Source organism: Cornus florida, unplaced genomic scaffold (assembly GCF_030987335.1).
Source record: "Cornus florida cultivar Cherokee Brave unplaced genomic scaffold, ASM3098733v1 CherokeeBrave_3.0.0_Hap2_Chr08, whole genome shotgun sequence".
Taxonomy (NCBI): Eukaryota; Viridiplantae; Streptophyta; class Magnoliopsida; order Cornales; family Cornaceae; genus Cornus; species Cornus florida.
Window position 1 is genome coordinate 3728392 of NW_026775578.1, and position 16434 is coordinate 3744825.

General features: G+C 36.1%; 1 protein-coding gene and 1 pseudogene across 1 annotated transcript; one reads left to right on the plus strand and one right to left on the minus strand.

Moving 5' to 3' along the window:
- Nucleotides 1-1346: 1346 nt before the first annotated feature.
- LOC132268338 (late embryogenesis abundant protein D-34-like) lies at nucleotides 1347-11023 on the minus strand (annotated as a pseudogene).
- A 4796-nt stretch (nucleotides 11024-15819) lies between these two features.
- On the plus strand, nucleotides 15820-16203 carry LOC132268573 (cellular nucleic acid-binding protein homolog). The gene has a single exon (XM_059769404.1). The coding sequence runs from the start codon at nucleotides 15820-15822 to the stop codon at nucleotides 16201-16203; it is 384 nt and encodes a 127-aa protein (XP_059625387.1).
- Nucleotides 16204-16434: the final 231 nt, after the last annotated feature.

Here is a 16434-nt window from a genome sequence, read left to right on the forward strand (position 1 = left end):
GAAGACAATGATTCATAATATATTTAATTTAAAATACAACACTCTACTTTCATTATAACTGGGCTAGTATGATAAGCACTTTACTAGTATAATAACCGGGCTACTTTATTTTTAGAGTGAAATGCTTTGACATCTTTGAGGTTTTTTTTTATTGCTCGTAAATTATACTTGTGCAAAAATTACCCTGACACCCCTATTCAAAGTTAACATCGGTTTGTTTTTTTTGACCTTTATAATTATATCTTTCTTTATTTAATCAAATGCATGTTGAGGGACGACAATGGGTTTGGGACGGAGATCTTATTCCTCAAGCCTTTTTTCTATTTAATTTTTTAACTCCCAAAACTTATTAGGTTTTTCAAAACCGCCCCTATTTCCGTTCTCATTTACATAATTGGTTCATCAAAATCACGGGACCCGCCAGGATGGAGATTTTTGCCATCCCTACTCGTGACTCTTTTTTTAATAAAATTTAAGACAAGAAACGAAATGATAGTTAGAGTTTTTTCCTATATGTATGTATGTGTATATATATATATACTTAACTTATTTTAGTAATATATTATAATATGTAAAGATAATTTATAACATATTTCGGGCATAACAACCATCTCCCGATAATTTATAACATATTTCGGGTGAAACAATCATCTCCCAAAACTGTTTCAAAATTCGCCTCATTTTTTAAAGAACCAGCCGGTAAAGTTCCACTTTATTAGCATGTGACTCAGATTTTCAATACTTAAGAAATCTATATATTTTAACTTTTTAAGTTAACATATCCATATGCAAACTTATGTATACTCTGTCACAAACTGAATACCCTCATCTACCGTATATTTATCCAAATTCCACTAGCTCGATTCTACAAATTTATGCTTATCAACGCAGATACACTTACATCTGTATCGAAAGTTACTTACTTAAATTTGGGAAATAGTTTTATAATTTATAGATTTTTACAAATACATATCATTTTTACACTGTAGCATATATTAATATTCAAAATTTACTCAATTCTAATTTGTTATCAAATTTTTTATAACTACCTGCATAGTCAAAATTAATTGAAATTAAATTGGTAAAACCCTAACCTTGTGTTTCTCTTTTACAATCAATTGATTATATTAATGACCAGAACCATTTCAAAAGTTGGGGAAATTTATCTTCAACCTGACAATATCATTTTTCCCACAATTAATTGACAAGATGCATGCAAACAAGTCCGTAAATTTTTTCTGTAAATTGCTCAAATATCCTAATTAATCTGTGTTTGGTAGTACTAACTACTAAATTGACAATTTAAATTTAAAATTAGAAAAAAATTAACAGAAAAAATCAGGACATACGCAAAACACAACTACGTACCATAACATATATGAAGATATATTACATCTCGCATGCATACATGATACTAGACTATGAATATATATATATGTGTGATATATCTTTATTAGTAGCCGCAACTTCACTTCCAATTCTAATTCATGATCCACGTAACTCTGTTTTGGTCTACTTGTCTTGATTAAGCCTCGCTGCCGAGGCAACAGACGCAGCCACACCACCAGGATATGTAGCCATGTCCGGATTATTCCTAATCTCTGCACCAATCACCCCTTCCGCATCTTGTCGCGTCGCCGGCTTGTCCGCCGGCAGCCTAGTGGTAGCATCCTGTTACAAATTATTTAAAATACCCACCGTCAAAACACAAAAATTTAATTTGTGAACAAGAGATGGTGCACGATTAATGATATATACACATATATAGTTACATATCATAAGAGTTGATTTATTACCCCCAAAACATCACTGAGCTTGGTCTTGTTGTGGTCCGACATGGTCCGAGCATTGAGTATGGCAGCCGACTGGGCTGATGCGGCTACGCCCCTTGGGATTGTTCCGGTGAGACCGGTTGCTCTCAGGTCAGCTGCTTGTATAGCAGCAGCGTCGCTCTGGTCCACCGGTTTGTTGCCTGCTGAAAGAGCAGAGGTCTCCAGAGCTTTGCCAATTGTAATTAGGGTGGGGTCAAGAGGAGCCGACACCGGAGATTGTTGGGATTTATATGCCCTGGCATAGCAAATTCCTGTTTGGATTAATTGACATATGTTCCTAACGTTTCTGAAATATTTATGTTTTATACAATTGGTCAATTCAATGTATTATATTTCGATTCACTATGAAATTGATAGTGTCCCTGTAATTACAATAAATATTTATATATATGTATGTGATGTCAATCAATGCATGATATATAAATAGTAATTATAAATTGTTCATAGTCGGTAATTATGGATGGACTCATAATTAATTAAGACTTGAACTGGATCCGCGTTAGGTTGAGATATATTGCGAGAGCCGTCGTATGCAATTACTCCCTATCACCGTCATGGCATTTGACTCTTAAGCATGAGAAAAGTATAGACTCTTTTATTAATTAATAATTACTTTAATTTGTTCGGCGGATTCTTCGGGATCCTTAGACCGACACTTTGGGTAGTTATGTAATTAATAGTTAGAGGGTTATATTTTCAATATTTGCATCATTGCTACTTGTATTTATTTTGTATTGATTATGGTTGATCACAAAGTAAATTCGAAGGCCTTCGTATGATTTTAGACAAAATGATTTATTATATATTTATTTATTAAATTATTATTTTTGTCGAACAAATGTTTTATTGTGATCGAGCCAGAAATAATTAAAGGTACCAAAATAAATATATTAATTAAGTAGTCAGATTGATGGCATTATTTATCCGATAACTAATTATGTATAGAGGGGTCAGAGTGCAACATTGACTTAGAGGTTATTTATTATTTAATTGGAGTTCAATTAATTTCTTTTAGTGGAGTAGAAATTAATTTATGAATTAATTTAATTGGGTCCATGGACCGGGCCAATCATTAATTCATTGTAGCCAATAAAATAATAGGCCCAATGGATTCTCACTCATAGCCCAACTTGATATTGGAATCATATTAGATTTGAGACATGTGAATTAGAGATTGAGAAGGATTAGTTGTTTCCTTTTCTTTACCTTTATGTTGCCTATAAATATACATGGTCTATGTATATTTTAGGGGGATTTTTGATGAGAAGAAAAAAGGAATAAATTTTTTCTCTCTAGAAAATTAGGGTTTATGTTCTCATCTAATGGAGGCTCCCACAAGCCTAGTTTTCCAAGGTCATTCATGGAGGCATATGAGTGATTCCTAAAGGCAAAACAATTACCAAGAAGATGGAGATCCAAGGAGAATGCGTCTAGCAAAAGGGATTTACAATAAGTGAGAACATTCACTTTAGAGGAGAGATCTAAAGTTTACTCAAACCTTAATGTAAGTATTCAATCTTTTAATTGAATGATACATCATGTTTTATTTTTGCATAAAACTTGTCTCTACGTAATGAATCAAGATCTATGAATCAAAATCACTCGAAAAGTTTTTAAAACTAGCGCGTTTCCCAACAGTGGTATCAGAGTATGATTTGAGCCATTACTAGAGATCATGTTTTTATCAAAATTCATCATTCATGGATCCAATTTTGATATGCATATATATTTATTTATTGATGTATGTTGATGTATGATTTAATATGTTGATATATATTGATACATGATGATGTATAAATAATTGTGAATGAATGATGATGTATGGTTGGGCCATGGATGAAGCTTATAGGTTAAATTAATGTAATTTTACCTTTGGATGAATGTAATTAAGGCTTTGATTTAGCCGTTTGAAAGTTCAATGATGTAATTTATTTTTCCCATTGTATTTCAAGTTGTAAATATTTTTAAAGCCATGTAATATTTATCAAAGGATGCTATGAAACTTCAAGAAAGTCCAAGAGGGTTAAGTTAGGCTTCAGGAATTTTCTGGGATTTTTTAGAAATTTTCTGGAATTTTAAGGGCCTAAATTTAATTTCTGAAAATTTTTATTAATTTTTCTGGAATTTTCGGCCATTTTCCGGCGACCGGAGCAATGCCGGCGGCGAGGGACAACGCCGGAAGATGGACGTATAATCCAGTGTAGCAGCACCCATGGTGTACTGAAGAGGACAGCCAATGGAAAAGCGCGTGAAGTACACGCGCTGACAAGGTTAGCATTCTGGCACGTGAGATACACGCGCCAGACAAAGTCAACCATCCGGCGAGTGAGGAACACGCGCCGGACAAAGGAACCTTCCCCACGCGCGTGCCGGCGCGTGGCAGCGCGTGGCGTGCACTGAATCATCTTTCCAGCACGTGGAAGCGCGTGGCACGCGCTGGGACTCTCCAGAGGCGCGTGGGAGCGCGTGAATGACCTTCCAGGTACATTTCAAGCCTCGTTTTGCTTCTCCTAGCGCGTATCAACCTCTTGCGGGTGTTTTCCTGCTGATGGAAGACCATCATGCAGTTATTAGAGCAATTAAATGTTAAAAGCTAATTCCATTGGCCATTTTATTTGCTTTATCTGTCATTTATTTATTTATGCGATGTATGAAATGCATGGAATATATAATTGTTAATTAATTATTATTCATGCATTGGATCCATGATATTTATTTAAATGGCTTGATTTATATTAGTTAAATTATGAAAATTAATTGGATTTGATTACTAATTAATTAGAGGGCACTTATTGGGAAACGAAAAATTATTTTTGTAAATTATTTTTGAAGTGTGCCTCAAATTAAATATTAGTGAATCATTTAAAGTCCAAATATTTTCTAAATTTAATTGGATTAAAATCAAGACGTTTTGCATGCATCATATCATGTATTTGAATAAAATGAAAACCCTAATTATGAATGATTAAAAATTGAGTCGGAGCGGGGATTTTTATACATTACCCCATGGCCTTCGTTATTAAAACCATTGTAATTAGATCTTCAAAAATAAGGCCACACGCATGATTTGAAGAGTCTTAATATTACAAGAATGGTTATCTCATAAAAATAATAATATTAAATGTTCATTGTAATTAGATCTTTAAAAATAAGGCCCTACGCATGATTTAAAGAGTTTAGATTATAATGACAAGATATTTAATGTTTTATTTTTCATTAGAGCATTAATAACGTTATACACTCAATCTAAAATCAATAGTGTTAGCTCCCCAACGGAGTGGTCTATACTAGGTGATTTTAGAAAGGCTAAACATAATCGGAAATCATTTCATATAGATAGACAAGGCATTGTCTTAAGAGATATGGAAATGATGGGATTTGCCTGCCAATAGCAATAATGAACTTCGCCAACCGAATAAATTATTGGCATATTGGTTATTCGATTTTTCATACAGTGGTTAAGGGACCCACATATTATTATTTTAATGGAAGTTCTCGCCTAATAGCAAATGAATCTCAATAATAGTAATAATGAACTCCTCCAACAGGATAAGTTATTGACATATTGATTGGTTGATTTATTATGCTACAGAGTTGAGGGACACGCATTAATTAAAAGGGATTGTTCACCAATAATAATACTGATCTCTTGTTCGATTGAGATTTATTGTATTATGTGGTTAACAAGCTCATTTTAATTTTAAATATGCATGACAGTATTAATAATTCACCTTGCATATTCTATGAATGCATTTATATTCAGACTAATTATGTCTAATCCATTTTATCTGCTTGCTAATTTCAATGTATGTGGACTTCATTTATAATGACTAGAAAAGGAATTTAGATATTTTATTCACAACGTGGTGGTACAAATGTATTTACTACTCCTAAAACCTAATCCTTTTACTTTAAGATACCCAAGAGAACATTAATGCTTTGAATAAGTGAAATAAGATAAATGAGATGAATTGGTGCAATATTCTAGAGTTTACCTCGAATACGCTCCAAAGCTAACATTTACATTATTTTATTTTCTTCAAGCATCATGTTAAATGTCAATAAGATGTTTTGGTGAGATTAGATAGAGAGTATGCTAAAGTACTATATCAGACTTGAACAGCATCAAGATAGCCTAAGGAACTCCAGTATGAAATTGAATTTTGGAAAATGATTGTTTATTATTTAAAATTAGCTGGAGATCAATAGGGCTGACTTGGGTGCTAAGTTTCAAGTTGACATGATTATTGCCTTGTTACCAAACTTGTTCGACTCTGTTAGAGTGAACTAAATAAGGAATCAGTTTGAGTTCACACTCGCTGATATTCTTATAGAATTGGTAACAGATGAAGGGATAATCAAGAGTTTGGGCGTTCCTATCAATCTAACCTAGTATATACCATCTTCTTCTAGGCCCAAGTGGACGGGCAAAGCAAAGAAGAAGGATGATAATAGGATTAGGTTAGCACAAAACATAGGTATCTAAAAGGTTAAAGGGAATAAGGCAGTGTATGTTGAGGGCGAATGAAACTGTTTCTTTTGCCGTTAACTAAAACACTATAGGACAAACTGTCTAAGCAATGACGTGGCATAGGAAAATATATATTTAATCATTGAGTTATGTTATGTGGTTGCATCTATAGATTCCTGATGGATAGATTCTGGAGCCACTAAATATATTTGCAATTCATCGTAAGGATTTCTGGAATCCAGAAGCCTTGATGATATGGATATATATTTATTTTTTGACCTGATGCCAAGGTTGTAGTTAGGTCAGTGGGAGTATTACATCTGAAATTAGAGAGTATGAGGATATTAGTATTAGAGAACTATCTTTATGCACAGAAGTTAGATGCAATCTAATTTTTGTTTCACTTGTGGTTTATAAAAACTGTGTTGTTATTTTGTAAAATTGGTTTTATAAAATTGAATAGATATGCTATTACTTCTGGTGCATTGAAAGATGGCTAATATACTATAATCACAAACTCTTAAGATTTGCAGGATGTAAAAACTAATGTTGCATCTTCTAGATTGAATGTTAAGAGAAAAAATGTTATTCCTGACTCAATGTATTTTTAATGTCTATTTTTGGGTTGTTATCAATCAAAATAAGATTCAAAGATTGGTCAATGAAGGTTAATTACCTAGTGAGGCAGGGGAGCCTAAACCAAACTTGTGAACCCTGTTTTGAAGGATAGATAACTCTTAGGGCTTAATCAGCCAGATGAAATAGACATAAAGGACAATTGGAGTCGGTACACACTGACACGTGTGGTCTTATGAACATCCAAGCAAGATTACTCACGTTTTGGATAAGTTTATCTGATGCAACACAAGTCTTAAACTCTTGGTATTTTCTGAGAAGGTTAAGACTGATGTGGAACACATATTAGGTAAACTTATCAAGACACTTCGATCTGATCGAGGATATGAGTATTTCTTGGGATAGTGCAAAGACTATATAGTCAATGAGGGTGTTATGTACCAGTTTTCCGCAATTGACGCTAAATGCATTTAGGTGTCAAATAAGAATAACAGAATTCCACTTAACATGGTTAGATCTATGATCAGTTATGCTATATTATCTCTTTCATTTAAGAGTTTAGCGTTAATGACATCGATGCGCATTATGAACTGCATTCTATCTTAGTCTGTCTCAAGGATACCGTTGAGCTGTGTTTTTTTTTACTAAATATTAGTTTGAATCATATACACATATGGGGTAGTCTTGCACATGTGCCCTTGATATGGACAAGTAAGTTGGAAGCAGATCATAGGCATGCTAGATTTGACAACTACTCTAAATGTCACTAGGATGGATTATTTTATGATCTCAAAGATAAAAGTTGATTGTTTTCACTCGCTGTTTATCTATAGGAGGATCATATTATGAATTACATACCTAGTAGCATAATGTTAGAGAATATGGTATGAATACCAGATGTACCACATGTGAACACACTTATTATAGAGATTGAGAATAATAAATGAATTCCCTATTGATGCGTTAGCATCATCTAGTACACAGATTCCTGCGTTGGTGCATTAAGGTAGTGGGAGGATTATCATCCAATTCGACAGAATCATGTTTTTAGGTAAGACCATTATGGACATCCCTGTTAAACATGAGTTGGACCCAGTAAGCTACACGGAAGCGTGAACCGATGTGGATACAGATCGTTTTGGTGAGTTACTATGAAATCAGAGTTGGAATCTATGTATTCTAATAAATTCTGGGATCTTGTAGAACTTTCTAGTAGGGTGATTCCTATGGAAGGCAAGTTAATCTACAAATAGATACCAGAAGATTTCTTAGTGAATAAATCATGAGTGTACAAGGGAATGTCATTATTTTTCTAATTCTATATAAATTGATGACATCCTACTCATTTAGAATGATGTGAAAATTTTGTCATTAATAAAGAGGTAGTTGTTCAATTACTTTTAAATGAAGGATTTTCAGGATGTAAGCTAGATTCCTAGGATCAAGCTTTTGCAAGATCAGGTTAAAAGGAAAATAGGCTTATCTTAATAATCCTACATTGATAAAGTTTTGACCAGGTTTGGTATGCATAACTCAAAGAATGAGTTCTTACTTTATTGATATGGATGGCTCTCTCTAGTAAGTAGTTTTTCAAGACTATCAAAGGAGATTGAGCAAATGAGACTGGAACAATATGTTTCGGCATATGAGAGTCTCATATATGCCATGGTCTATACCAAACAGGACATCCGCTACATAGTAGGGATAGTCAGTAGAGATCAGTCCAATACTGGACTTGACAACTGGTCTATTGTGAAAAATATCATTAAGTACCTAAGGAGAATCAATGATATCATACTCATTTATGGATGTGATGATATGGTCCTAGTCAGGTATGCTCGTTCTGATTTTCAATCAGAAGTAGATACTATGAGGTTCATGACTTAGTGTATGTTCACTTAATGGAAGGGAAATCAGTTGGTAGATTGTCAAGCAGATTTCAACTGTTGACTCAAACCTGCAGGTGGAATATATTGCAGCCTTAAAGGTGGCAATATAAGCCTATTGGTTTGATCTCACTGATTTAAAGGTTGTGGAGTATACTAGCCTGCCTATCGAGCTATATTGCGACAATAGTGCAGAAGTAGTCCAAACCAATGACCCAAGGTTCCATAGATGAACAAAATACACTGATAGGAAGTATCATGTTCTACATGATATTATCCGGCAAGAAAATATACTTGTAGCTAGAACATTGCATTGGAACACAACTTTGTTGATCCATTATCAAAGGTGTCATTGATCAATAATTTTGATCATCATCTGGATAACATTGGAGTTAGGTGCAATTTGAATTGGCTATGAGGGCAAGTGGGAGCTGTTGGGATTTATATGCCCTGGCATAGCAAATTCCTGTTTGGATTAATTGACATATGTTCCTGACGTTTCTGAAATATTTATGTTTTATACAATTGGTGAATTTAATGTATTATATTTCGATTCACTATGAAATTGATAGTGTCTCTGTAATTACAATAAATATTTATATATATGTATGTGATGGCAATCAATGCATGATATATAAATAGTAATTATAAATTGTTCATAGTCGGTAATTATGGATGGACTCATAATTAATTAAGACTTGAACTGGATCCGCGTTAGGTTGAGATATATTGCGAGAGCCATCGTATGCAATTACTCTCTATCACCGTCATGGCATTTGACTCTTAAGCATGAGAAAAGTATAGACTCTTTTATTAATTAATAATTACTTTAATTTGTTCGGCGGATTCTTCAGGATCCTTAGACCGACACTTTGGGTAGTTATGTAATTAATAGTTAGAGGGTTATATTTTCAATATTTGCATCATTGCTACTTGTATTTATTTTGTATTGATTATGGTTGATCACAAAGTAAATTCGAAGGCCTTCGTATGATTTTAGACAAAATGATTTATTATATATTTATTTATTAAATTATTATTTTTGTCGAACAAATGTTTTATTGTGATCGAGCCAGAAATAATTAAAGATACCAAAATAAATATATTAATTAAGTAGTCGGATTGATGGCATTATTTATCCGATAACTAATTATGTATAGAGGGGTCAAAGTGCAACATTGACTTAGAGGTTATTTATTGTTTAATTGGAGTTCAATTAATTTCTTTTAGTGGAGTAGAAATTAATTTATCAATTAATTTAATTGGGTCCATGGACCAGGCCAATCATTAATTCATTGTAGCCAATAAAATAATAGGCCCAATGGATTCTCACTCATAGCCCAACTTGATATTGGAATCATATTAGATTTGAGACATGTGAATTAGAGATTGAGAAGGATTAGTTGTTTCCTTTTCTTTACCTTTATGTTGCCTATAAATATACATGGTCTATGTATATTTTAGGGGAATTTTTGATGAGAAGAAAAAAGGAATAAATTTTTTCTCTCTAGAAAATTAGGGTTTATGTTCTCATCTAATGGAGGCTCCCACAAGCCTAGTTTTCCAAGGTCATTCATGGAGGCATATGAGTGATTCCTAAAGGCAAAACAATTACCAAGAAGATGGAGATCCAAGGAGAATGCATCTAGCAAAAGGGATCTACAATAAGTGAGAACATTCACTTTAGAGGAGAGATCTAAGGTTTACTCAAACCTTGATGTAAGTATTCAATCTTTTAATTGAATGATACATCATGTTTTATTTTTGCATAAAACTTGTCTCTACGTAATGAATCAAGATCTATGAATCAAAATCCCTCGAAAAGTTTTTAAAACTGGTTCAACGTATTCTCCCACTACCTGTTCATAAAACACAAGAATTAATGCTAGGTACGTGTTATATATATATATATATAAGGTTTGTAATTAAACCTGTCCTCCAACAGCCTCGGTGATGACACGGACACTGGCTACCTCCGTTTATTTTATGATGACCCCTTCGGTTCTGTCAACACTAGTGTCGTCGTGACTGACAACACCAGCGTTCTCGTTCTTTCTTGCAGCAGATTGCATGACAGCGGCAAGGCCACCCTTTTGGGTCTTTCCGAGCACTAAGTTTTCAGCCGACTGCATGGTGGCCGCATCTTGGGGTGCGACCGGTTCGGAAGCGAGTTCACCAGAGACTGAGAAGACATCACCATATTTGATGGGTTGTTGGTCGGCCTGAGCTTGAGGTCTTCTTGGCTGTTGCTGGCTCATTTTGGATTATTGACTAATACTGAATGAATTAACAGAGCGATGCAGAATAGAAATTAACAAGAAGATGAAGAGACTTAATTGGAGTTGGATCGCAATGTGGGAATGCATATATATATATATATATATATATATATATATATATATATATATAAGTGCAATTGCGAGAGCAGATAAGTTTTCAATAGGATGGTACGTGTTATTAGTGTCATATGTGTTGCATGAAAAAATGAGACACTTGGGTGCTATAATGTTACAGGTGGCGAAGTTGTTGATTTTAGACATTACTATATTTTGGGTAATGTCCCCCATCTAGTGCTTGATTACACGTGTTGTTTGAAGAAAGGGGCGCTTGGATTTTATTTTACAGATGGTAGTTCTTCTCATGCCAAGCTAGCTAGCTGTGACCTCTCATCACTCACACTCCTAACCTGAGCTCACCTGAAGTTTTGTAGAGCTCCTGGTTTTTATCCCATTTAATCATTTATGCTGTGTTTGGTGTGTAGTAAAATAATAAAGGGTTGACCAGAGATACTTTTTGCTGATATCATAAAAAAGGTAAACGATAAATGCCCAAATTACCCTCCAATGATCATGTTTGGCTAAATTGTACCTATCACATTTTATATGGATATGAAATTACACATAATTTAGAATTACACTATGCTTGTAACCAAACAAGGTTATATTATATATTATATATATATAAACGGCAGTTTCCAAAATAAATAAATATATATATATACATCCACCTCTTCACCGATGACGGTGCCGAATCCCCATGCTGTACCCCTTTCAATGCCGGGAATAAATGATTCTCAATGGCTCTGGTTTAGAAGGGTGGATCAGATCAGATCCTCTGTGAGCACGAGCATGGTTCGCGACTTCTCTCGCTGGAGGCGTTGATGGCTCTACGGCCGGGCATGAGATTTCGGCGACGGAGGAGTTGGCGGCGAAGACTAATTCGACGATTGTGAATTCGTTCAAGAAGATTTCTCTCTTAGTTCTTCCACGAAGAGAATCGTATGCCGGATTCTCTACTCCTCCTGGTCTTTAACATGATTGGAGACGTCAAAGCCCTAGGTCGATGCAGCGTTGTTTCGCAGCGCTTCCACAGCTTGGTACCTCAGGTGGAGAACATGGTGGTCCGCGTTGATTGCGTCATCTCCAACGACGACGCTTCCTCTGCATCTGGGTCGTCAGATAAATCACGCGGTGCGTTCTCCAACCTTTTCCGGCTTGTATTCGGTGGAATCGTGAAACCCCTCCAAGCCCTTGGTCAATTCTGGGCCCAAAAAGGTCGAACTCTGGTTCGTCCTCCCTCGCTGTTGGCCGTGGGTTCGCGGTTGGCGTCGATGACGATATTGACCAGGGTGGGGTGACCCACCATTCGCCTACCCGAGTGTTGAAGAATTTTAACGAGATCAAATTTCTCAAAATTGAGCTTCCTAGTGGTGAATTGGGCATAGATAACGGTGCTTTGTTAAAATGGAGGTGCTCGGCGACGACGAGCTTGCCGGCGAGCCAAACCCAATTTTTTCAACAAGTTTTATCGACCCAAAACGGAATAGAGCTACATCAACCTAGACCCAACATCGAGCTCAAAGAAACCACTCCCTCATGTTTGCGGCATTTGCCCAATTGCCGGATTCCTTGCTCACATTATCATAGTGTCGTCGTCATTTGGTCCGTCGGTAAGTTCAGTCCGGCTTTAGGCAACTAAGTACTGTAATATTTGTGATATATATATATATATAATGTTAAAAGAAATAAAGCAAGTGGGCCCCACCCATGTTATAAACACACAAAAGGCCATAAGGCCATTATACGAATCCACTATTTTCTCTCTCTCTCTTGCTGCAACCAGTCTGCTCTCGGCAGTTTCAATTTTTTTTTTTTTTTTGCAACTTCAAACCTTGATCTTGCTTTTTCCTTTGGGAATTTGGTAGAACATTGTGAAGCAAAGTTGTTGAGCTCGTCGAGGCTGTCAATTTGATAGGAGCCAATCATCATTTGGTGCACTCTAGGGAGTTCAAAATTCTAGGGTTCTTGGGCTCAAATTGGAGGTTTTCATCAATTTGCGGTAGGGGTATTCTAATCTACAATTTCTTGGCCTTTGGTGAATTTTTTCCCTTAAATTTGATTATAAGCATGCTAAATTTTAATTACTTAGCTTGTTGTTGTTGTAGTTATATGTAATTACAATGATAATTGTGTTCCATGTATTATTTGAGTTCATATGCATGTCTATTTTCATTACGGTAAATGAGCATGCTTAGTGTTCGATGTGGTATGTGTTCCATGATTATTTATTTATTTATTTATTGTCTTGAAGAAAAAAAAAATGGGTGCTATGGTTATAAATAAATAAATAAAGGAAATGAATGTTTAGAAATTTTCATTAAATTGTGATGATGATGTAAATGGAAATATGTGAAAACATATAGTTAAATTGATGATTTAAAGCATGAAGCATTCATGCATCCATTGGGAAAGAGAAAGGGGGAAAAATTTTTGTTAGAATAAATAAAATTGTTTTGGGAAAAATATTTTCTAAAAATGTTGCGAAAACCGGACGCCTAGGAGGCGCCTAGTGGTCCGTGATGTTAGTGTAGTCTAAAAAGGAATGTAATTGAGTTAACTAGGCCGGATGCGACACCTTGGAGGTGCCTTGTGGTCGTGGATAGTTAACCAACCTTCCTTTCGTGACGTCTTGGAGGTGCCTTGGGTCGGATTACATTAACGGTTTGGTTGTTGAAACGGAATTGTTTCGGAAACGGGGAGTGGCATAGGCATGACATTGCACTTCATGGTACATGTGGAAAATTTGTGATTAGATGTTATTTATACTATGTTTGTCGTTATGATTAAGATTATGTTTTTCCCATGGTATGACCCCGTCCCTTTTTATCAATTCTTTGTATGGGATTCACGAGGATATAAGAAGTGTGTATTAGACACTTCCTACTGAGTTTATGCTCATTCCATTTTTTTTAAACATTTTTCAGGACACGGAAAAGAAGTGGTGGACGACGATCCACTACTGGTTTAGACTAGCTAGGAGATCTATTTTATTTTGCTATCTTTTGTTATATTTTGTATTAAAACTTTAATATATATTTTGTAAACGTAATTTTAAATATTTTGTGAAACTTTAGTTTAGTTGATATAATGTTGTAAGTTATGGACTTTATAATTTTAGCTACAATTATGGACTGTAACTTGAAGTGACGGATGTGTCTCTTGTTTGGATGAGATGGAGGAACGAGACTTTTGTATGTATGTAACCATTTTGGAAATATAGTATAATATCTGAATTGTGCGTTGGGACAGGATAAGTTAGATTTAAGGCCCAGTGAGGCCATTGCATTTATTTTTGTATTTCAACAGGTTGTTGAGGGACATTTTCTACGGACGTCGTGCCAAAATTTTTATAGATTTTTATTATTATTTTGGTATCTTTTCGGGTCGTTACAAATTTGGTATTAGAGCGATGGTTCGAATACCATTAGGACGACGGGTAGAGGCTTACTTAGGATTGCATGGGGAGTTGAGTTATTTACTTATTTGCTTAATTACTTACGTGATTGTATACTTATATGCTTATGTGTTAAGGTGCTTAATTATTTGAAAGGCACGCTTAATTGTTTAATTGCTTAGATGAGTACGTGCTAAGTGCTTAGTATTGTTGCATATTATTAGCATGATCATGTTTCTCATTAGTTGGGTATTCTGGGAGCAAGGAAGGTGTTTATGTGTTTCCATTTTTGTCAAGTCATTCATATGAGGATTCCGTTCTCGTGCGTATTTTAGTGTCATCGTTATTGATCCGTTTCCTTTTTCTTATAGCGTCATGCCACTACGAAGGGATCCTTGGGAAAGTTCTAGCTCCAATCCCGTGGAAAGGGATCAGGAGCAAGTTGAGGAAGATATCTTATTGCGTGATTTGGTCCCACCAAGAGAGGGACAAGCGAGGGGGGACCGTTGACCCACCTTTTTAGATAAATAGGGAGCAGATGAGGTTAGCCGTTCAGGCGGCTATTTTTGATACGTATTGACCGACATGTGCGTCATCGTCACAGTTTGTGCCACCACCACCACCACCTCCAAAGAAAAATGAGTTAGATAGTACTCTTTACCACATTGCTAAGTTTGTGAAGTTGATCCCAACTCTGTTTGAGGGCGGTCCAGATCCGCTTGTTGCCGATAGTTTCATGGATAGGGTGGAGAAGCATATTAATGCCATGAATTTGGCAACGGACAAGTTGAAGATTATATTGGCTACTTACAATTTTGTGGGCGATGCTGAGATTTGGTGGAAGACCATTTCTCACACCCATAATCTGGATACTATGACATATGCTACTTTTAAGAAGTTGTACTATGAGAAGTACTTTCCGGTGCCTAAGCGGAGGGAACTAAAGAAGGAGTTTGATGGGTTGAAGCAAGGAAGCATGACAGTTACAGAGTATGAGAATAAGTTTACATCGCTTTTGAGGTTTGCACCGGGAATTGCTAATGATGAGGAAGGAAAAATAGAGAAGTTTGTTCATGGTCTTAATCTCACCATCAGGCCAATTGTAGCTGCCTCAGAACCGACAGAGTATGCAAAAGCAGTGCGAAAGGCCTTAGTAGTTGAGGCTGAAAGCAAGGACAGTAAGGCTATGAGGGAATCTTACAAGCACAACAAGGGTATGAGTGCTTTATCCGAGGGTTAATCAAGTAAGAAGCAGAAGCATAAACAGTCAGGGTTCAGAGGACAGCAGCCAGTCAGATCCGCCCTCACAGCTTCAGTGTCCATGGGGTCTTCTACACCGAATGTTACTTGTTTTAGATACGGACACCTGGGACATTACAAGTCCCAATGCACTCAGACACAGGTAGCTCAGATGATTTGTTTCAAGTGTAGGCAGCCAGGGTATCAAAAGTCTCAGTGTACTCAGATTCAGGTGGCATCTGGTGGATGTTTCGGGTATGGCCAGCAGGGCCATAGGGTGAAAGATTGTCCACAGCGGGGCAATGGTTTGGGCAGAGGTGGAGGTTCACAGCAGAGGCAGATGCAGTCTGCCACAGTTCAGTCAAGGTTTCGACCACTACCACCACCTCAGCCGTCTCGGCCAGCTATGTCAGCCCAGAATTCTCGACCTGGTAGAGGAGCTTCTTCGAGTGCACTCATTCAGTAGTCTGGTTATCAGGCAGGCGGTTCTCAGGGGCAAAGGACCCAGGGTAGCGTGTTTGCATTTACTCCAGCCGAGCCACCATCCAGTCCTTCAGTTGTCAGGGGTATGTTTCTTGTGTCCCATTCTTGGGTTCCGGTGCTTCTTATTCATTCATTTCTTCATCATTCACATGGGCATTGGGTTTGGAGGTTAGTCAGTTAGACAAACCGTTCTGTGTTGACACACCTATTGGGG